The sequence below is a fragment of the Diceros bicornis genome, chromosome 10, assembly GCF_020826845.1.
Source record: "Diceros bicornis minor isolate mBicDic1 chromosome 10, mDicBic1.mat.cur, whole genome shotgun sequence".
Lineage (NCBI taxonomy): Eukaryota > Metazoa > Chordata > Mammalia > Perissodactyla > Rhinocerotidae > Diceros > Diceros bicornis.
The window spans coordinates 80205459-80229597 of record NC_080749.1 but is presented as its reverse complement, the minus strand read 5'-3'; the positions used below and the strand labels follow the sequence as shown (position 1 = coordinate 80229597).

Below are 24139 nucleotides of genomic sequence, written 5' to 3'. Positions count from 1 at the left end.
TCAGAGAAAGACACTGTATGATCTCACTTACATGCAGAATGTAAAAACAAACAAAACAAAAAAAGCGCTCATGGATACAGAGAACAGATGGGTGGTTGCCAGAGGCTGGGGGTGAGTGAAAGAGGTGAAGGAGGTCCAAAGGTACAAACTTCTAGTTATAAAATAAACAAGTCATGGGGATGTAATGTACAGCATGGTGGTTACAGTTAATAATACTGTATTGCATATTTGAAAGTTGCTAAGAGAGTAGATCTTAAAAGTTCTCATCACAAGAAAAAAATTTTGTAACTGTGTGGTGACATATGTTAACTAGACTTATTGTGGTGATCATTTCACAATATATACAAATAGTGAATCGTTATGGTGAACACTTGAAACGAATATAATGTTAAATGTCAATTATATCTCAATTAAAAAAACAACATATTATTTTGAAAACAGATGCTATTCAAATCACAGCTAGTTTCATCTTCGTTTTGAATGTATTTCAAGTATTTTCATGTAACTATGACTCTACGTTTTATGACATGTTGGCATCTGAAACAAGCAAATACTTATTAGATGGATAATCAGTTTTTCTATATGAAAATACGCAGAAAATTCTCAGCAACCAGAGAGATACTGCAAGGAAATGAGGCACAGTTAAGGCAGGTAGAGAGGAACACACATGGAACTGGAAATCATAAAAGAAAAGAAGAATTGTAGATGTTGAAATAAAGACATGGAAATTATTTTTTGATCTACATCCAAATTTGTCTAGTATTTCAGAAGACATTTATTTTTAAATGTCAGTCAATTTCACCATACGTGCTTTGGACTTAGATTTTATAGACTAAAAGCTTCCACTGAGTTTGTCAGTAAAGGTAGGTCAGTCAACAGGTTTTGCTTTGTTCGTCAGGACAATTAAGTAAATAAATTTTAAAAACACCAACATGAAGAGGGATTACTATTTTGAGAGAATAGGGGCAAAGTAGGTAGGTATAGGGTGGACTGACTTTCAATAGGGTAGAGCGACAAAACTCCAGAATGAAAACTGTCTGACCAACACCATGTAACATGTATAAATAGAATCTTGTCACTATTACATTAAAGAATTAATATTTTCTAAAGGATACATACTTTTCTCTATTTTCTTGTGCTGTTCCTTAATAAGTATAAAAAGGAACAACATATTCTGTTTTGCCTCTTGCTAAAATGCTTCATGAAGTACTAAGCAGAGACATTTAGCCATCATTTTTTCCCATTTTCTGTCTATTCAATCACTTTAATGCTGTCACAGAAGCAATAAAAACTGAAAAATCACTATAAATTCACAATAGCTAAAAACCTACCTGTGGCCCTATGCCAGTGTCAGCTTCTTTGCATGTAGGCTTTCTTTTCTAGCCTGGTGTGTGATAAAGACATTTGCTGCCAAACACTGAAATTTGAATTTCTAATCTTAACAGCACAGCATAAATTAGAAGGTGATTTCTTAAACCTAGCTTTAGATGCAATTCAATCTTTGTTTCTCATCAACTTGATCCAATCATCAACTTAATGAATAACGTAAATACAAGAAAATAAAAATATTCTTCATTTTTATACTAATTTTCATCCAAGAACCTCCAACACTAAACACAATGAATTAGGTTTAATTTTTTTAAAAAAGGACAAATTTTTGCCTGTTTTTCTACTAACTTAATTATCTTGTTTATAGTTAGGGAGGTTAATTATATCAATTTTAGAAATTTTATCATGAAATTTTTCTACAATAAGTGTCCAAACCTTGCAATAATTATATACTTCTTTCAAACTCTGGGAATTTACAAACACAGCAGGATGAATTAAGGGTTTAAGAAAGTAAAAGAATACTGTAGATGTAAATTCATTTACTTAAAGAATGACTTTCTTTTTAAACAGAGTAGGTATTGTAAAATCTCATGGTTGGAAGAGACTCAGAATAATATAGCTCACTTTCCTAAAGTGTCAGACTTCTGGTTTTAGGTAGAACGTGGACAGGCATTAGTGAAAGTTAATTTTCTTTTTTTTGTCTGATTACTGAAGAAGAAAATCTCAACTTCATGACAGTGTATCTCTATCACCTCTCAAATATTTGTTATTTTCCTCTTTGAAACACAGAGAAAGCAAGTTTCAAGTTTCAGACAATTTGGCAAGCAACAAAATCTAGCTAGTTAATAATTTGGTTTTGTTTTCATCTCATTCATTCATTCATTCATTCACTTAGGTGAGGAAGATTGGCCCTGGGCTAAAATCTGTTGCCAATCTTCCTCTTTTTGTTTGAGGAAGATTGTCCCTGAGCTAATGTCTGTGCCAATCTTCCTCAAAATATTTTATATGTGGGACGCTGCCACAGCACGGCTTGATGAGCGCTGTGTAGGTCTGCATCCAAGATCCAAACCCGTGAACCCTGGGCTGCCAAAGCAGAGCATGCAAACTTAACCACTACGCCACCAGGCCAGCCCCTCATCTCATTTATTTATTTTTATTTTATTATTTTTTTTTGTGAGGAAGATTAGCCCTGAGCTAACATCCGTTGCCAATCCTCCTCTTTTTACTGAGGAAGATTGGCCCTGGGCTAACCATCCATGCCCATCTTCCTCTACTTTATACGGGACACCGCCACAGCATGGTTTGACAAGCGGTGCATAGGTCCCTGCCCAGGATCCAAACCTTTGAACCTCGGGCTGCCGAAGCAGAGCGAGTGAACTTAACTGCTACACCACCAGCTGGCCCCTCATCTTATTTATTTTTAAATAAATAATTTATAAAGTTACCTTCTACTTATAATACTGGTTTTCCAATTACAGTAGTGATGGGAAGTTTCCTTTAAAATACACATAAATTTTTTTAATGAGATGATTTGAAAAAAATATTAAATAATAATGTGTCATGTGAATATAGATTTTGTAATACTTAGTGGTACACAGATATGATGAAATAATTGTGAAGGGGCCCTTGAATTTTAGGAAATATGATCATGTATTTTCAAAAAAACCTTTTATCTCCCCTTCCCAAACAAAGGAACAAACAAACAAATATAAACAGGCACCTTGTTTGATTGTAGAGTAATAGTTAATAACAACTGAGTATAGCGAGTAATAGTTAAAACTAATAGAAAGTAATGGTTAATAACACACACTCTAGAGATGAAACACCTAGGTTTGAATCTTGGCTCTACCACTTATTAGCTGTGTGACACGGTACATTACATATCTATGCCTCAGTGTTCTCAACGTAAAATAAGAATATAACATGGGGCCAGCCCCGTGGCTTAGCGGTTGAGTGCACGCGCTTCGCTGCTGGCTGCCCGGGTTCAGATCCCGGGCGCGCACCGACGCACCGTTTCTCAGGCCATGCTGAGGCCACGTCCCACATACAGCAACTAGAAGGATATGCAGCTATGACATACAACTATCTACTGGGGCTTTTGGGGAAAAAATAAATAAATAAATACAATTATAAAAAAAAAAAAGAAGAATATAACAGTAACCATTTCATATATTTCTGTAAGAGTTAAATGTAAAGGCTTAATGCATACAGAACACTTAGAACAGCATCTAGCACACAGTGAGTACTCGAAATTGCTATTTAGCTTGTTTCCATTTCTTTATATATTAAATGCCTGCATTCCCTTTATATGTTTACTGAAAAGATACTGCTCAGTCAGTCTAATAACTCTATAATCCTGATAAAGTGAATTAAAATTTCACTACTAGATTTATCCCATCTGGAATAACTTTCTCTAAGAATCTTAAGTTTATTGTAAGTATTTTATGAAGCAAGACTCATTAAATAAATATCTAACATTAATGTCTTAAGGCCAGAAGGAAACAGAACTAAGAACAGCATATGTTGATATGTAAGGACAGTCCCTGAAAAAGTTAACTTATCATATGGGCACAACAGAGGGAGAGTTTCCTAAGAAAAAATAAAGGGCCTCAGAAAATAAGATCTCAAGAGAAGAAAAGTATCTCATCTTCCTTAATTCCAAAATTGTGTCTAAAGCCAGGCCTACTTATAATTATGTACTTAGGTACAGAACTACTGGCTAGTATTTTTTAAGGTTCTCATATAACGGAAGCAGTCAAATATGGTACCTATCCCCTTAAAAATAAACAGCTGAAACAGACTCACCAGTTGAAGAGAAAATCTTTGAAAAATAATTGAGGTACAAAAACCTAGAATATGAGTTATCAATCCATAAATCTCCTCATCTCTAGCCAGTTTTGTCTTGGAGAAGTATCTGATAATGTGTTTCTGGTTGAACCCACGCTATAGGCCTCTGAAGGCAACCTCAGATCTGAACCTCAGATCAGGGGTTATAGCAAATTAACTGACACGGATTTCTAAATATCAGAAGTTCTTTTTTCCTTTTTTTTTTTTTTTGTTAAATGGTAAATCTTCTTAATGGAGGAACACAACGTGTAAACTATATTTCAGATGCTAGGTTTGGAGACAAAAGGTTTTTTTTTTTGAGAACAGAGAGCTAGTGTCCTTACTGGCCAGAAATCAGTGGTGATCTATAGTCCAAATACAACCTTAATTTTTATGGCACACAAGAATGCTCATGTACCTTTTTCCAACATTAATAATTAACTGCTGATATTTAATAATTTTAAAACAGACATTTCATTTATGTCTCAACAAAAGCATCAGTGGACTTCCCACTCAGCTAAATTTTTTAGGAAACAGCTAGAATGAACAGTCTGTGGAGATTTCATTTATTTGTGCCCTATCTTGTTGCCTCCAAAAAACTATGTAAGGCAGTTTTGTAAGATTACATAAAATCTGGAATTTAAAAAAATTTAAGAACTAGAAGTAAGTGGAGTAACCTTCCTCCAATCCTGTACCTCTACATCAAAGTAATCCTTGAATGATTATAATGTGAGACTCTGTGGCTCAGCAAAATTACAGATACTCACGTATAGTCATGCGGTTACTCTGTCAGATATTCCCTGACAACTCCTCCCACATTATTCTTAAAGATCCACTACTATCATATGCTTTAGTTTCTATCACTAAGTACCTCATGGTCTTGAGCTTCAACTGAGGTTGGAAAAAACCCAAGGTTTTTCTGAGGAAAGAGAGGTATATCTTGTTATTCTCAGTCATCCATATATTCCTTCTCTGCTGCTGGGTCTAAACTTACTAAATGTACAAGGTATAGCAGTAAGAAGCAAGTAAATGTGGCTATGGATATTGTGTAAATGCACACTTGATGAGAAAGATAATTCCAGTAACAGCAATGAATGGTTTCGTCAGGAAGTAAACTGTCCAGCTGAAAACAATCTAGAGAGAAATGAGTAGGATAACAGAGAACACTAAGTACCCTCTTTGTTCCCTAGACCATAACCTCACTGTGTGGCCTTTAAAAAAGCCATAACCGGCCAGCCCAGCAGCACAGCAGTTAAAGTGTGTGTGCTTTGCTTTGGCAGCCCTGGGTTCGCAGGTTCAATCCCGGGCGTGGGCTGATGCACCACTTGTCAAGCCATGCTGTGGCCGTGTCCCATATAAAGTAGAGGAAGATGGGCACGGATGTTAGCCCAGGGCCAATCTTCCTCAGCAAAAAGAGGAGGATTGACATCAGATGTTAGCTCAGGTCTGGTCTTCCTCACAGACACAAAAAAGCCGTAACCAAATCATGCATCGTTTTCTTTACCAGTATTAAAATATGCTACAATTGTACTTTTCAAGTAAGCTTCTTTGAAAATGGATCATGTAATAGCATCTATTTAGGAAAAGTTTTCCATATTCCTGCGTTACTTTAAAAATTAAAATCTGATGCTTTATTTTTTGGGAAGGGAAAGGAAAAGGGGAATGATTATGGCTTTTTTGTACTTTTGCCATGATGAATCTAAAATAAGGGAGTTGATTAATTTTTTTGTTTTTGTCTGCACTTGCTATCCCATGAACTATTTTGCCAAATTTGTCCTTTTAATTGAAAGTAGCAACCAGCTTTCAATAAACACCTGTCCATTAGTGAGTGAATCCATTAAATTCATTTTTTTCCAGATTAAAACAAAAAATCCTATTCCTTTCAAGCATTTGACCGTATTTCAGAATTTACACATTAGCACATATCTCGTTGCTTATTAAATTATTTATGCAGCAAACATTTACTGCATTCCCACTATGTGCCTGATATGCACTATTCACTGTGGAGACATAGAGGCATTAAAAAAAAGTCCCTATCGCCTAAGACTTTAGAGTCTAGTAGAAGAGACAGGGAGACAATTACAAATGTGTGAAAATTTAGCCTGCAACTTATTTGCAAAAGGTTCAGAAAAAATAGTGATCTGTACATTTATACAGAGAAAAGGAGAATAATAAGGCGAATTTAGCAAAATGTTAACAATTGGTGAATCTGGGTAAAGGGTATATGGGAGTTTTTATAAGTCTGAAATAATTTCAAATTTAAAGTTTAAAAACATTTTTTGTTAAGTGTTAAAATATTAACACTTGACATTTATTGTCTACCAATACAATGACAGGCAAAAAGTTAAAGGAAGATAAGCTATAAGTCAAATCTGCTAGAGAAGACAACAACTTCAATGACCATTCCTCCTGAGTAGCATGGTTACTCATTAGAACAGAAGGGTTTATTTTTGACTGAACTATCTAAATATTAAGGAGATATCTTCAAAGAGTTAATAGATGTGACAGCACTTTGAAGGTATAAAATACTATACAAATGCAAGGCTTTAACAGTATTCACGAAAACGTTATGTGAGGTATGGAGATAATGTTTCAGGGAACACTGAATGAGTAATGAACGTTTTAACAACTTTATTAAGGTATAATTTACACACTATAAAATGAGCACTGAATTTTATTTAAAGATATTAAGGCTGTTTCCTTAGGAAGAGCCAAGGTTCGAAGATTAAAAAAAAAACTTACAATGCATATTAAATTACTATTTAAAATGTAGCTCCTGTCATCCCTATGGTATCAACAGAAACTGACAAGGAAGGGATGAAATGGCTAGATTTCAGACTGTTTTAAATCATTTTTCTCAAAACTAGTTAGCTTCATTATTGAGAAAAAATATTAGAAATGGACAATGAATATAGAAAACAAACAAAAAAACATGTGAACCTCACTAATAAAAACAATGCAAAAGTATTTTTCAAAATGATCTCAGCCAAGTTTTATTTTAATAATACTAATGCTGATAAAGATATGATGAATATGCCCTCCAGTACATCATGATGGGAATGTGAACTGTTTCAACCACTGGAAAAGCAATCTGACAATGTATGAGGAACTTTTAATACTGTTACTATTTGATATAGAAATGACAATTCCAGGAATTATAATTTAATATAATGCTATATATACAAAGATGTTCATTTAATAAAAAACTAGAAACAGCCTAAATGTCCAAAACCAAGGAAATGGATAAAGAAAATATATAGTTAATGGAATATTATACAAATATTAAAACTGATGACTATGACATACACAATAACCTGTAAAATACTTATTATATTATGTTAAAAAAGCAGGATCCAAAATGTATTTGTATCACTAACACAACTATACAAAAATTAAAGAGAAAAGACTGGAAATAAACATTAAAAATATTAACAATGGTTGTATATGGGTGTAGAGATTATTAAAGATTATTTTTCTCCTTTCCACTTATCTCATTTTTCCATTTTTCTAAATTAACAAGCAAGTATTCCTTTAATATTTTCTTATACAAGGAATACACAAATATTTTCTCATGTTAAAGATGCAAACAATACAAAAGCATAAGAATAATAGGTAACCTCCCCCATCAACAGTCACCCCAACTATCTGCCTTCTCTATCTTTGGTAAGTTTGCGTCATGTTTTTAGTAACTTTTAAACATACGTAAATGTTTTTATTTGATGAATACTTACGTTAAATATTCAATAAATGGTATTTTTATAATGAAAAATTTTAAAAGAGAAAAAAAATCACCATTACCAAACTTGCTACTGATGTATTATTATATGACCATAAACAAAAAGTTCTGCTTCTTAATTTTCTATTTTAATTAATTTCTTTAAACTTTAACACTTAAAGCTATTTCTACTTTGGTCAAGCACATATTTACAGACTTAATGTCCGACATTCTGTATAATAGTGGTTATTTTTCTTGAGATTAATGCAAAAGCCAATATTCATCTTGTTTGCTGACTTTGAATTTACCTCATTGTTTTGTTTGAAGAACAAAATATATAAATTAGGTTAATGCTCCAAAATTAGAGCACTTGACTTAAAACACTTCCCCTTTTTATTGGTATAATATTACTGATTCCTAGTTGGCAATACTCCTGGTTTTGGTTCCAAAGGGTACAGTAAACCAAGATATCTAGGCAACAATCTGAAATGTAGCTGTAAAGATCTTTGAAAGGAACTTATGCACAAATTCACTTCTCCTCTTTCATCTAGCTAGACGTACAAGAGAAAATTGAGACCTTGTTTTGTTTGTTTGCTTGTTTGTGGAAAATAAATGTAGCCAACTCAGTATAACTTCGTAATAAAAGCTAATGGCGTTGAGTAGACAAAACTATATGAAAAAACTTCCTACCGCTTTCAGTTTAGTATTTCATCAACAAATCAAAGGAAATAACCCAGAACTGAAGATCTTAGAGTATGGACTGATAAAATCTGTTGACAGAGAGAATTCCTGAGAAGTGCTACATTTCAATAAAGAATATATATTTTTAATTTTTAAAATTTTTTATTTGGAAATAATTTTAAACTTACAGAATAGTTGCAAAAATAGAAACAGTACAAAGAATACCCATATATCTTTACCAGATTCACTTATTGTTACCATTTTACCCCATTTGCTTTATCATTCTCTCTCTTCACACACAGATACACACACATACACACACACACACGCAGGCACACAGGCATGCATACACTCACGTAGATAACCTTTTTTTTTTTTTTTTTTGTGAGGAGGACCAGCCCTGAGCTAACATCCAATGCCAATCCTCCTCTTTTTGCTGAGGAAGACTGGCCCTGGGCTAACATCCATGCCCATCTTCCTCTACTTTATATGGGACGCCACCACAGCATGGCTTAACAAGCGGTGCGTCGGTGCACACCCGGGATCCGAACTGGCGAACCCCGGGCCACCGCAGCGGAACGTGTGCACCTAACCGCTTGCGCCACCGGGCTGGCCCCAGATAATCTTTTTTTGAACCATTTCAGGGAAGGTTATACACATACATCATGGCCCTTTACTTCTAAATACTTCTCAGAGTATTTCCTAAGAATATGGAATTCTCTTATATAACTATAGCACCATTATCAGCCTCAGTAAATTTAACATTGAAACAATTTTTTAATCATCTATTTTGTCAATTGGCCTAACAATGTCCTTTGTCACATTTTTCACATCCAGTATTGGAGAGTTAGGTACTGCTTAGTTAAGTTTTTCTAGCCTCCTTTAATCTAGATCTTTCCTACAGTCTCTTTTTCTTATATGACATTGACTTTTGTGTGTGTGTATGTGAGGAAGGTTGGCTCTGAGCTAACATCTGTTGCCAATCTTCCTCTTTTTGCTTGAGAAAGACTGTCCCTGAGCTAACATCTGTGCCAACCTTCCTCTACTTTCTATGTGGGATGACGCCACAGCATGGCTTGATAAGTGGTGTGTAGGTCTGCGCCTGGGATCCGAACCTGCGAACTCCAGGCCACCGAAGCAGAGTGCGCGAACCCAACCACTAACGCCACCAGGCTGGCCCCAACATTGACAGTTTTGAAGAATACAAATCCCCTTTTTGTAAGAGAACATTCCTAACTTATGGTTTGCCTGATGTTCGCACATGATTACATTCAGGTTATGTATTCTTGCCCAGATACCATGTCCTTCTCAGGGTATCATGGATGTCCATCTACCCTTTATCAATGATGTTAATCTTGATCACCTGGTCAAAGTGTTGTTCGATTTCCTCACTTTATAATTACTAATTTTTCCCCTGCAATATGTGGGAGACAATTTAAAACAATGCAAATATCCTGGCTCCTTATTGAAACTGCCCCTAGATTTAGGATCTTTTGATGATTCTTGCCTGATCCAACCCTCACCATTATGACTGCAGAATGATAATTTTTCAACTCCAGCACTCTTATATTTACCAGTTGGTACTTGGCATTCTACTATAAACAAGTGTCCTCTCTTCTCCCTTCTCTGCTATTGGCATAGACTCATGTATTCATTTTCCCTCCAATGGTTTACAATTTATTACTGTACTTTTTAGCACTCAGTCCCAAATTTAGCCGGTGGGAGTTCCTTTAAGCTGGCTAATGTGTCCTTGCGACAAGTCTCCATCCTATTTTTGGGCACTTCTTTCCTTACTTTCTAGTATTAAGAGATATTTCAGGCTCATCTTGCACCTATCCTGCTCCAGTTCTAGAATAAGTCGTTTTTCCAAGGAGCCTCAGTTCCTTTGAGTGGGGAATGGTATTAGAAACTAAATCTGGGCATTACATTTGCTCACTTCTATTGGGGTGCTTTTGCTTCAACAATTAGAGCTTAAGAAGCATATGTAGGTGTATATATACTTATATATACAAACACAAACACACGTATATAAAGATATACAAATATATACAGAAACATGTATACGCGGCCACACACACATGCACGTAACGCATACATACGCATATTTTTAAAGTCATAAGTCCATACTGATACTTTGCATTACAATCTATTCCTATAGGATTCTCTTGTTTTCCCCCGTTTATAACTGCATGTCCCTATTCCTTCAGTAAGAACACTGGCTCCCAAGAACATCAACGCATATACTCATTTTCTTAATCCTATAATATAATACATTTACAATTGTTTCCGAATTGCTTTGTCCACACTACTAAAAGACAAACCTTCTAAAAAGAGTTCAGTATTTGTTTGCAATTCTCCCATCTCTTACATCCCATCTCACCCAAAAGAGTATATATACTCAAATACTGTGTTTTGCAAAATCCTCAGATTAGTTCTTTCTTTTTCCCTTAAGTGTGATTATGATATTTATGTGAAATACAATTGGGGCTCATTTATTTCAGTTTGCTTTCAATTTGGGGTTTTTCCCCCTTCCCATACTTCCTGATTTAATTTCACTTTTTGCATATGTAGAATAGTCACATGATTCCAGAAGTCATACAAAAAGCTATACTCAGAGGATTATCGCTCCTTCCTGTACCCCTTCTGCTCCATTCCCTCCATCCCTTGTAAGTAACCAACTTTGTTATTTTCTGGTTAATCCTTTCTTTGTTTATTTTTGTAAAGATAAGCTTTCTGTCTTACACAAAAGATAGCATACTATATATGCTTTTTATTCTCCTAATATCATCTCTAGAAATCACTCAATATCAGTTCATAGAGATCTTACTCATTTGTTTCTTACAGCTGTATAGTTAGTACTCCATTACATGTATGTACCATAGTTTATTTCAACTAATCTTCTATTCTTGGACATTTAGGTAGTTTCCAATATTATGCAGTTACAAATAATACTGTAATAGATAACTCTATGCATATGTATTTTTGTACTATTGGAGGTGTATCTTCAAGATAAATTCCTACAAATGGGAATGCTGGGTTAAAGAGTAAGCACACACGTAGTTTTCTTAATATCGCCAAACTCCCCTCCATAGGGGTTGGAAAGTACTATATTTTGATTCAAACTCATTTAGTAATATACCAATACCTTAGAAATCCTGGTGTACCTCTTTTGGATTTCAGATGTTAGCTAGATGTAGTCTCATGATGCTGGAATTCTCTCTCACTCCTGCCAAACCTGAATGTTTTTATATATTTTTAAATTTTGCAAATCTTTGGAGAAAGGAATTAAAAGGAAAAGTAAGTTACTTTAACTACTTACTGAGTGGTGTTGTGTCGGGAGGTGGAAAATTCTCAGTAAAGTTGACATTACACAAGTCTGTGCTACAGCAGCAGAAACGGTATGTTCCATTCTGAATTGACGGAGGAGTGGTAGTTACTACACATTCTTCATAATGACACTCCTGGGGATCTCCAATGTGAGACCAACATCCTACAAATCAATATTAATGTAAACAAGATAGGAGTCAACACAATAAACAAAACTAAAAGGAAAACAACTAAGAAATAATTGCAATCAATGTGACAGAGTAAGTACATATAAGTTATAAAACACTCTTGCAAATTGATAGGGAATACACATTTTTAAACAACAGAAAAATGGCAAAGTGTAAACAGGTATTTCATGGGGAAAAAATCCACCAACAAAATGTTTAACTTCATCATTAACCTAAAAATTATTATTAAAGCAACAGTAATATTTCATTTTTGTCTATCTATTAAATTGTTCCAAGTTTAAAAATAATATTACTATCATAACAAGGAGTCAGTAACACTTTCATCCACTGCTGGAGGGAATGTAAATGTACATAGCATTTCTAGAAAGCCACGTGGTAATTTTTACGAAGAGCCTTTAAAATATTCATGTTTTACAATCTAATAATTCTACTTCGAGGAATCTATCACAAGGAAATAATCAGATAAAATCAAAGATTTACATTCAAAGATGTTCACTGAAGCATTATGTATTTCAGTGAAAACCAGAAAACAACATCATGTCCAACCGCAGAATACTGTGTAAGTAAACTGTGATGTATGTATGCAATGATTATTGGTTAAATGTTAAATATCGGCAGAGGTTAAAAATGTTTTCAAATAATATTTAAAGACATGGGAAAATGGTCATGATATAATTTAAGAAAGGAAAAATTGAGTATGAAATTGTTTATACAGTATTATCCTAATTTTGAAAAAAAAATCAATTACCTTTTACAAATTTGGGGCTTGTGGGTGAATATATACATGGATATATACTTTTAAATTTACTGTTTTCCTAGAGAGGGTTTTAATATACCTCCACAACCTTTTTGAACAAACTTCAATTGTATGAAACAAAGTTACTTCAGGTAAGAAAAGTATTACTTGCCTTGTTTTACGAGATTTATGTCCCCTTTTGATTTCTCCCAAAGGCCATAGCAGGTACTACCTTTTGAACATAATATTGTTCCATTTTCATGAGAGATTCGACTCTCGCCTATCCCAAGGTCTTGTTGATATGGATCTTTAAATGCACATAGACGTTCCTGATTCTGAGAAGCTAAAATAAAGGAAATAAAAGAATGACATTAATTTTATGATCATCTTTGTAAAACATTATTATATAAAATCTTAGAGTCTTTTTTTGGTGAGCAAGATTGGCCCTGAGCTAACATCTGTTGCCAATCTTCCTCTTTTTGCTTGAGGAAGATCATCCCTGAACTAACATCTGTGCCAGTCTTCCTCTATTTTGTATGTGGGACACCACCACCACAGCATGGCTTGATGAGCGGTGTAGGTCCACGTCCAGGATCCGAACCCGCGAACCCCTGACCGCCAAAGTGGAGCGCATGAACTTAACCACTACACCACCAGGCTGGCCCCTTAAAATCTTAGAGTCTTTTTGGATGGCATTGTAAATTTCCCTATTAAATCTCTAAAAAAGCTTGAATAAATTTGTAATTTTATATTTATTCAATAACTTCTTTTTGTTCAATAATTAATTTGTAACATCTAAACAAGAAGCAAACTTGAAAACTCATTTCCCAAAAGCAATCCTCTCTTACATAAATTATTCTTACCATTCTTTCTCCTATTAAATAATTTTGGTGTCCAAATAAAGAAATATCATCAAAAAAAGTCCCTGCTCTAACTATCAAGCCTTTAAAATAAACAAATTAACAAACTTAGAGGGCTGAATAATTTCGAGAAATTCTACAGTACTCACTTTATCATATTTTACAGCCAGTTGTAGAAAACTAAAGATACATCATTAGGCATGGCAAACGAAGGATGAAGAGAGTGACTACAAATGGGTACATGGTTTCTTTTTGGGGAGATGGAAATGTTCTAAAATCAGATTGTGGGGCCAGCCCCGTTGCTTAGTGGTTAAGTGCGCGCACTCTGCTGCCGGCGGCCTGGGTTTGGATCCCAGACGCACACCGACGCACCGCTTCTCCAGCCATGCTGAGGCCGCGTCCCACATACAGCAACTAGAAGGATGTGCAACTATGACATACAACTATCTACTGGGGCTTTGGGGGAAAAATAAATAAAATTATAAAATCAGATTGTGGTAATGGTTGCACAACTCTGTAAATTTATAAAAAAAAGAATTGTTCACTTAAAATGAGTGAATTTCAGGGCCTGCCCTGTGGCTTAGCGGTTAAGTGCGCACGCGCTCTGCTACTGGCGGCCCGGGTTCGGATCCTGGGTGCGCACGGATGCACCACTTCTCCGGCCATGCTGAGGCTGCATCCCACATACAGCAACTAGAAGGATGTGCAACTATGACACACAACTATCTACTGGGGCTTTGGGGAAAAAAAACGGAGGAGGATTGGCAATAGATGTTAGCTCAGAGCTGGTCTTCCTCAGCAAAAAGAGGAGGATTAGCATGGATGTTAGCTCAGGGCTGATCTTCCCCACAAAAAAAAAAAAAAAAAGAGTGAATTTCATGGTATATAAACTATACCTTAATAAAAAAACTAAGGCTATTAGTGGGAAAAATTACTTTCCATTATTAAAATTAAAAATAACAATATAATAGCCAGAAGAAAAAATGCCCAATAATCCCTTATACTAAAGGGAGAACCCAATGTACTTTCAATGCTAATCAGTCTTTCTCCACATACATAATCTGATTTAACTAATTTCGATAGAACATTTGCCACATAATTTATCAGCTAACAACTATTTACACCAGTGCTGAGAATACCAAAGAAGTAAAAGGTTATTGAAAGCAACAGCTGATCTTTATTTGGTTTCTTAGACTTTCCTAATGTGTTTGACTAGCCAGAATAACAAGAGTCTAATACAATCGGCCAATGTACTCCTCATGGCTTCTGATTTATTTCTTTATTTTGGGTGTTTATCTTATTTAGTACGGCTTAATTCACTAGCACCTTAGCACTGGAGCTGATTTATTAAAATGTTTCCGAACCTAAAAAACTAAGGACCAAAATCTGGAGAACAAATGAAAGAGCCAACAACTGTGTGTCCAAGACCACTTAGACACACGACTGCCATATTTAATACAGCAGAAAGCACCTTCGAAGTATTGGGCTAGGCAAATAGGGGGTTCACAAGTAGGAAATATAGAGTTCTACCCCTCAAGCATCTTATGTAGTCTGTTTGGAGACAGACAGTAATTTCCAAATTCAGCAATCAAAGATGGTAATTACTGAAAAATAAATATGACTTGATTTCCACAATTTAAAACCACTTCAGGCAGTCTTCTAGAAGATATTTACTAATATCAATTAAATGGCCAGAAAACATAGTACGGTCTACTTATAAAAACTAATTCTAGGACATTAGCCTAATTATGATTCTACCATATTTTTACCACATGTTGTCACATATTCAAATTCCTTTAATGACAAGCTTAATTATATTACTAGATTATCTTGCACATTTAACACCAGTATTTCCTTAGATTATCCTCTAACCTGAAAACTTTAACAAATTATTGTGAAGATTAAAATCAAATATATTTCTATATATAAAGTACATACAACACAAAGATCTATACTTAAAAGATTCAAACTACAAACAAAAATTCTATAATATAGATCTGAAAAAGCATATCTATCTATGAGGCATAATTTCTTTTCCCTGTTCCACCCCATTTCGTGACTCAGGTTAAGTGCTTCTTACCGACTACCAAATATTGAAGTTACACAACCCACTCTGTTTCCCTTTTTGTCTTGATTGTTAGAAAGGTCAGAATGAGTTTATGAATTTAATATCTCTAGTTTTCCATAACCAAGATATCGTAATTTTTTTCTCTCCTCTTCTGTTATCCATTTTGACTAGAATTTTGTATTGAATACTAAATAATGAATAGGGATCTAACTGTACCTTGAAGTAGATAGATCATAAATAAATAAGTGCCTTATTCAATTTAAAAATAAAAAGAAAAGGTATACCCTTGTGAAAGAATAGATGCAAAATGAGTATTTTTGCTCTTCCTGGATTTCCTTCACAACTGAAAAGTAGCTAAAGGCCTGAACATGTATAAATTTTTTAGTGCCATTATTAAATAATTTGACAACTGAAATCTAAAATTCTCCTTATAGAAGACAAAACAAACAAACAAACCCAACCTCCCCTGTGTCTCCTTCTCCTCCTCTCTCCGCCCCCAACTAAGCTGAACTGATTATCAAAGCAATAAATGTACAATTGGAGGCGAATGAATCCTATTTTTAATTTCCCTCGGTTTTCACTAAATAATTTTTTTTCTTAAAATAACTTCAGCCTACTTTTTAGGAATCATTTTATGTCAGTGGCAATCGTATAGGCCAATTGTAATTTCCTATTTTAAGAGTAACTCTTTCCAATTATGATTCAGCAAATTCTAATATAATATAAATTCTAATAATAATATAATGATCTAGCAAGAATTCCCTGGTCGAAACAAAGAAAAATCCATTTTATAAAATGGATTTTACATCCATTGTTTCTAGCTTTTTAAATGCTATTTGTTAAAATCAGTCTCAGCAATATCGCTGTATAAAGTTTTGAATTCATAAATAATGCAGGAAAAGTAGGGATGAAACAAAGAATACAATGAGAAACACTATAGCCTAGCAGTATCCTGTCACAGATTACATACAGAGACTTGATCATTTACTTGTAGGTGTTCTAAATTTGTCAACAGCTCGACAAATTTTGATCGGTCAAGTATGGTCAATTAATTAGCTCTTTTAAAGGACATCCTTAACCAGGTACAGTGATTAAACATAGGTCTTAAAAAAATTGCTCTCCTCATTTTAAACAGGTGATATTTGGTTATAATAAGCACTAAAACAATTTTGATTAACATAACTACTAACATAATTAAACTGGAAATAGTCTCATCCAAACTGCTGACAGAGGCATCTTCACAAAAGCTGATCATGCTTAAAATCTGTTAGCTCCCTGATGCTCCTGGAATTAAATCCAGACTCTTCAGTTAACATATAAGGCCCTTCATGATCAAGACCTAAGAAGGCTGCATGATCACCTCTGTGGACCCTAGGAACCTGTGTTCATGGGCCCCTTCCTCCATAAAAAAATATTAAAAATTATATTTTACAACCGTGTTGGTATAAAGACAATATATTAAAACTAGATATTAAAACATTTTCTTCAATCTAAAAGTTCTTTTCCTTCTGATTTTTAAAAGAAATTAAAACCTTTTCACGGGCCTTCAGAAACACTGTGGGCCCTAGGCCCTGTGCCTACTGTGCCTAATGGGTAAGTCAGCCCCGGGACCCAATCGACCTCTTGCCCTTCATCCCATTCCTCCATTCGCGGTGTCCACCACACTAATACGCCAAGGCCTTTCCTGACCTTTACGTATAACGTTCCCCATATCCAGAAAGCTATTTTTCCTGCTCTTCAGTGAAGTCTGCAGACAGTTAAATGATGTGCTTTCTCTGCACTCCCAAAGCTCTTAACTCATAACTATTTTAGCATTACATGGCATAATATTTTATCTGTTCTCACATGTATCTCCCCCACCAATCTGGAAGCTGACTTCACTTGTTCCTAGAGCAAGATCAGTATTTAACTCATTTTATATAGCACTAGTCTCCAACAGGGCAGACAGTTTTCATATCTACATGTATTGTACTCAATGTCATATTCCCATTCAAAGGTTAAAATATCTAGGCAATAATCATCTAGTCTTCTACCATTCTATGATAAATGAAGCTGTAAAATTAGTCTGGGTGTAGAGGCAACATCATATTTTCCCCAACATATATAGCCAAATTACTGAGAATACAATAATCATTTTCTGTTTACATATGCTTCCTGGATCAGTATTTGCTAATCAAATACAGCATTTAATTCCCAGGAACAGATGCGGCATGTCTGGAATACTCAGCTGTCTTGCATTTCCCACTCCATGATAAAATGCTATCAAGAAAGTAGAGTGTAAAGGTATGGCATAGTTTTAACATGTCTGCATCAGTTAACTGTCATTATAGATGTAAATCAGCAACATCATTATGCACACACTGAAAAATACTACTTATTTTCTTCTGTGAGGGGAGGAGAGAGAGGGAAAAAATGGCTACTCTGAAAATATTAACTATTTGCCCTTTTCCCTTTTTACCAAATATTCTTACATTATTTAAATTTTCAGGAAAATATATTCATATATTACTTATATATTTCAAAAACAAAAGTGTCTGTACTTTTGAATTACTTTTACATTTAAAAAATTTTTATTTTTAAACTAATTATAGATGCATACATAGTGGAAAGAAATATAGAGGGAAGTCCAATGCCTTTCTCCTCAATGTGAACATCCCATATAATCACTGTACAGTCTCAAAACCAAGAAATTGACATTAGCAAATCCATAGAGCTTATTCAGATTTCAGCAGTTATTCAAGCACTCATCTGTGTATGTGAATGTAAATCTATGCAATTCTGTCACATACTATTCACAATCAAAATACTTGACTGTACTGTCATAAGACTCCTTCATGGAAACCCATTAGGCTCACCATCACTTCGTTCCCGTTTCTAACCAACAGCAAACTCTAATCTGTTCTCCAACTTGATAATTAATTATGTTTTTTCATGATTGTTATATAACAGAATCATCAGTACACATCCTTTTGAGATTTGCTTTTTTCACTCAGCAAAATTTCCTTGAGGTTCACCTAAGTTATTGCATGTATCAATATTTCATCACTTTTTATGGAGTAGTAAGTATTCCATGGCATGGATTTACCATAATCTGTTTTAACTTTTCACACTTTTAAGGTCATTTGGGTAGTTTCCAGTTTTGGTATATTAGAAATAAAACTGATATGAACATTTGTGTACATGTTCAATTTTTAATTTTATTTATTTATTTATTTTTCCCCCAAAGCCCCAGTAGATAGTTGTATGTCATAGTTGCACATTCTTCTAGTTGCTGTATGTGGGACGCGGCCTCAGCATGGCCGGAGAAGCAGTGCGTCTGTGAGCGCCCGGGATCCAAACCCGGGCCGCCTGCAACGGAGCTCACGCACTTAACCGCTAAGTCACGGGGCCGGCCCATACATGTTCAATTTTAATAGAAATTTTGTTTAAAGTAAAACAAGAATAATATTCTAGAAAAATAAAGTATGGTGTCTGCAAAAAAGCAACTTGACATTAAGACCATGTGCTCTACCAAGAGAATACATTGTGCCCCATCAAATACATTTGTCTATTAAAAGCTTACAAAGCATTCAAACTCCCTAACTTTCTCTGCCCAAGTAGTTCTAGTACTGGGAGAAACAGGCTTGTGCTATGGAATCTTGGTATAAAGAACATTTCACGTAGTATTCCTTACATATAAACAAAGTAAAATGCAGTAAAATAAATACCAGTTAATTATGGCATTAAATATCTGAGAGGAGAGATTCCAGTTTGGGGATGTTTTTGTTGTTGTTTAAACAAAGACTAGTCCTTTGTAACAAGGTCAAACAGGCAAAGCGCCCTCTTTCCCTTCTGATGCCCGGACACCCAGAGCCCTTTAATGCGGAAACTTCTGCTGGCCAGCTTTTCCTAGAAGCATGCCAAGGACAAAATTGATCTATCTATCTTTATCTCTGATTTCCTCTTCTCTACATTAAAAATGAACAGGCATTTGGAAAATAAGTTCTCACATGAAAAATGTGAATTTCACATTAAAAATGCAAATTAAAACTACAATGAGATACTTCTACACACCTACTAGAATGACTAAAATTTAAAAACAAAACAAAAACTCTTGACAACACCAAGTACTAACAAGCATGCTGAGACAGACGGGAATACTACTGCTGATGAAAGTGCAAAATGGTACAGCTACTGTGGAAAACAGTTTGGTAGTTTCTTGTAAGTTAAACATACACTTACCATTTAACCCAGTAATCCCATTCCTAGGTATTGACCTAAATGTAATGAAAATCTAAGATCACACAAAAACTTTTATGTGAATGCTTATAGTGGCCTTATTTGTAGTGGCCCAAAATTATAATCCTAATATCCCTCAACTGAAGAATGAATAAACAAATATTACACAGCAACAAAAAGGAATGAACTATTGACATAAGAAACATCATGAATGAATTTCAAATACATTACACTAAATGAAAGAAGTCTGACTCAAAAAGTTATATACCATATGATTCATTATATGATATTCTGGAAAGGTAAAACTACAGGGATGCAGAATAGATCAACAGTTGCTAGACATTTGGTACGGGTGGGAGGGAGGAGTTGATTATAAAGTGGTACCACAAGGGAACTTCTGAGGGGTGGAAATGTTCTGTATCTTAATTGGGGCGGTAGCTACATGACTATACATTTGTCAAAACTCATAAAACTGTATACCAAAAAGAGTAAATTTTATTTATGTAAATTTAAAATTAAATTTTAAAAGCAATTAGATGCAGACAATTATTTAATATGTATTAATGGATTAATATGTCAATCTCTTCTATATATATATGAATTTTAAAAAGGGACTTCTTCATCTTAGGAAACTATAAAAAGAAGGGTAAATTAAACCCAAAGCAAGTAGAAGAAAAGAAATACTAAAACTTTGTACAATAAAATTTTATTTGTATTCTTAAAAAAAGGGGGGGGGGGGCCGGCCTGGTGGCGCAAGCAGTTAAGTGCATGCCCTCCGCTGCGGCAGCCCAGGGTTCGCTGGTTCGGATCCCGGGTGTGCACCGACGCACTGCTTGTTAAGTTATGCTGTGGCAGTGTCCCATATAAAGTAGAGGAAGATGGGTACGGATGTTAGCCCAGGGCCAGTCTTCCTCAGCAAAAAAGAGGAGGATTGGCATTGGATGTTATCTCAGGGCTGGTCTTCCTCACAAAAAAAAAAAAAAAAGCAGGAATCAATGAAATTGAAAACAAGAAATCAATAGGAAAAAAAAAAAATCAATAAAACCAAAAGCTGGTTCTTTGAAAAGATCAATAAAATTGATAAGCCTCTAGCCAGGCTAACTAAGAAACAAAGAGAAAACACAAATTACTAATATCAGAAATGAAAGAGGGGATATTAGTACAGATCCCATGAATATTAAAAAGATAATAAAGGGAGGCGGGCCCCGTGGCATAGCAGTTAAGTTTGCGTGCTCTGCTTCAGTGGGCTGAGGTTTGCAGGTTTGGATCCCAGGTGTGGACCTACACACTGCTCATCAAGCCATGCTGTGGCAGTGTCCCACACACAAAATAAAGGAAGACTGGCACAGATGTTAGGTCAGGGACAATCTTCCTCAAGCAAAAAGAGGAAGACTGGCAACAGATGTTGGCTCAGGACCAATCTTCCTCACCAAAAAAAAAAAAAAAGATAATAAAGGAATATTATGAAAAACCCCATGTTCACAATTTTTTCTTTTTTTGTTGTTGAGGAAGATTAACCCGGAGCTAACATCCGTTGCCAATTTTCCTCTTTTCCTTTTTTTTTTTTCTTGAGGAAGATTAGCCCTGTGCCAATCTTCTTGTATTTTGCATGTGTGTTGCCACCAAAGCATGGCTGACAAGTGGTGTAGGTCCGCACCCAGGATCCCTAATCAGGAACCCAGGTCGCCGAAGCAGAGCGCGCCAAATTTAACCACTACACCATGGAGCCAGCCATTATGTTCACAAATTTGATAACCTAAATGAAGTGGACCAATTCCTTGAAAGACACAATCTGCCCAAATTCACACAAGAAAAAATAGATAATCTGAATAGAGCTATCTCTATTAAAGAAATTGAATCAATAATTAATAACCTTCCAAAACAGAAAGTGTCAGGCCCAGGTGGGTTCACTGGTGAATTCTACCAAATATTTAAGGAAGAAATCATACCAGTTCTCTACAATGTTTTTCAGAAGATAGTAGCAGTGGGAATACTTCCTAATTCAATTGATAAGGCCAGCATTACTCTAATGCCAAAACCAAACAAAGATATTACAAGAAAAGAAAACTAAACAGATCAATATCTCACTTGAACATAGATGCAAAAATCATTGACAAAATATTAGCAAATCAAACCCAACAATGTATAAAAAGAATTATACACCACAACCAAGTGAGATTTATCCCTCGTATGCAAGGCTGGTTCAACACTTGAAAATCAATTAATATAGTCAATCACATAAACAGGCTTCCAAAAAAAATCACATGATCATATCAATAGGTACAGAAAAAGCATTTGGTAAAATCCAACACCATTCCTGATAAAAACTCTCAGTTGACTGGGAACAGAGGAGGGCTTCCTCAACTTGAGAAAGAATATCTACCAAAAAACCCCTCCAGCTAACACACTTAATGGTGAGAAACTTGAAGCTTTTCCCACTAAGATCAGGAACAAGGCTAGGAGGCTCCCTCTCATCACTCTTTTTAACATCATATTGGAAGTCCTAGCTAATGAAATAAGACACAAAAAAGGAAATAAAAAGTATATGGATTGGGAAGGAAGACATAAAACTGTCTTTGTTTGGAATATTAGTACTAAAAAGAAATGGGCTATCAAGCCATGAAAAAACATGGAGGAAACTTGAATGCATATTACTAAGTGAAAGAAGCCAATCTGAAAAGGCTACATACCGTATGATTCCAACTACACAACATTCTAGAAAAGGCAAAACTATGGAGACAGTAAAAAGATCAGTGGTTGCCAGGAGTTGTGGCAAGGAAGGGATGAATGGGCAGAGCACAGAGGATATTTTAGGGCAGTGGAACTATTCTGTATGATACAATAATGATGGATACATGTTATTATACATTTGTCCATAGAATGTACAATTCCAAGAGTGAACCTAAGACTGCTCTGAAAAATAAAGTTTAGGGGCTGGCCCCACGGCCTAGTGGTTAAGTTTGGCATGCTTCACTTCAGTGGCCCAGGTTCGGTTCTCGAGTGGGTGCCTATACCACTTGTTGGCAGCCATGCTGTGGCAGTGACCCACATACAAAATAGAGGAAGACTGGCACAGATGTTAGCTCAGGGCGAATCTTCCTCGAGTAAAAAGAGGAAGATTAGCAACAGACATTAGCTCAGGGCAAATCTTCCTCAGCAAAAAATAAAATTAAAAAAGAATTTTTTTGAATAAAGTTTATTAATTAAAAAAAAAAAACTTCCAAGAAATGCAATGCTTTATTTCAAAAAGAAATCTCTGATGAAGAAAATTCAAGTACAAAGTAACTCAGGAGGGATGATTTTCAGGGATGTGAGAGGAGGGTGAGGGTTCTTGTGATCACACCACTCAAATCACATCTAAAAGGTGACTGCATAGTTTAACATACTGATGGTAGGGTATTTATTATTTCTTAGCACACCAAAGAATTATCAATAGTTCACAAGAGAAAAATTCAGACTTTATATTTTGGATGATTTGTATTAGTTTTCCTATAATTTATGAATAGAGAAAAGAACAAACACCATCAGTACTGTTTGTTCCATTCACTAACTACAGAATTATACGCATTTAACACATTTTTAATTTTGTAATGATCACTGATAGATAAGAGACCAAACATCCAACCATATACTTTATCCTTCTCATACTCCATTTACCTCCTCTCTCTTCCTCACATCAACCTCTTTCTTATAACCACAAATATTCATCATGCCAATATCCTCAAAGAAATGCAGTCATACAAACATTTAATTTCACTATACAAACTCTAGGTATCACAAAAGTAAAAACTGAAGCATGTATGGAAAAATCTCCTATAAAACATTCTTCTTCTTAACATAAAGCAGGCTCACTCTTCTAAAGTCATATCCACAAAGTAAATCTAATGTATGGAACACCCAACTCTGCTTAGGAGTGTGTTTATATCTACCTATTCATGTCAAATTAAAGAGAATTTATGTGTGTATTCCTTTCAACTCAAATGAAATAAGTTCCTGAAATCTAGCTGGCTTATATTCAATTCTTCCAAGATAGTGATACCAAGTATATTTCTGAGACAGTGGGTATAAAGGAAGTCAAAATCATGAAGTATTTATCTCAAACTTAAAAATCTCTGTAGATATGTCAGAAGTTGAGAACCAGACCATGATAAATACCAGTCTCTAGCTTATGTTAAACCAATTCTTCCCTCA

The 24139-nt window shown here is 35.0% G+C and overlaps 1 protein-coding gene across 4 annotated transcripts in view; it reads right to left on the bottom strand.

Moving 5' to 3' along the window:
* Positions 1 to 24139, bottom strand: part of BMPR2 (bone morphogenetic protein receptor type 2) — a 181750-nt gene that overhangs the window by 66411 nt on the left and 91200 nt on the right. For all 4 annotated transcript variants that reach the window (XM_058549620.1, XM_058549618.1, XM_058549621.1 and 1 more), the window contains exons 2-3: positions 12975 to 13145; positions 11871 to 12041 (exon numbers count right to left, since the gene is read on the bottom strand). In XM_058549620.1, the coding sequence (XP_058405603.1) occupies positions 11871 to 12041; positions 12975 to 13145 (342 nt within the window). The remainder of the gene's footprint in view (positions 1 to 11870; positions 12042 to 12974; positions 13146 to 24139) is intronic.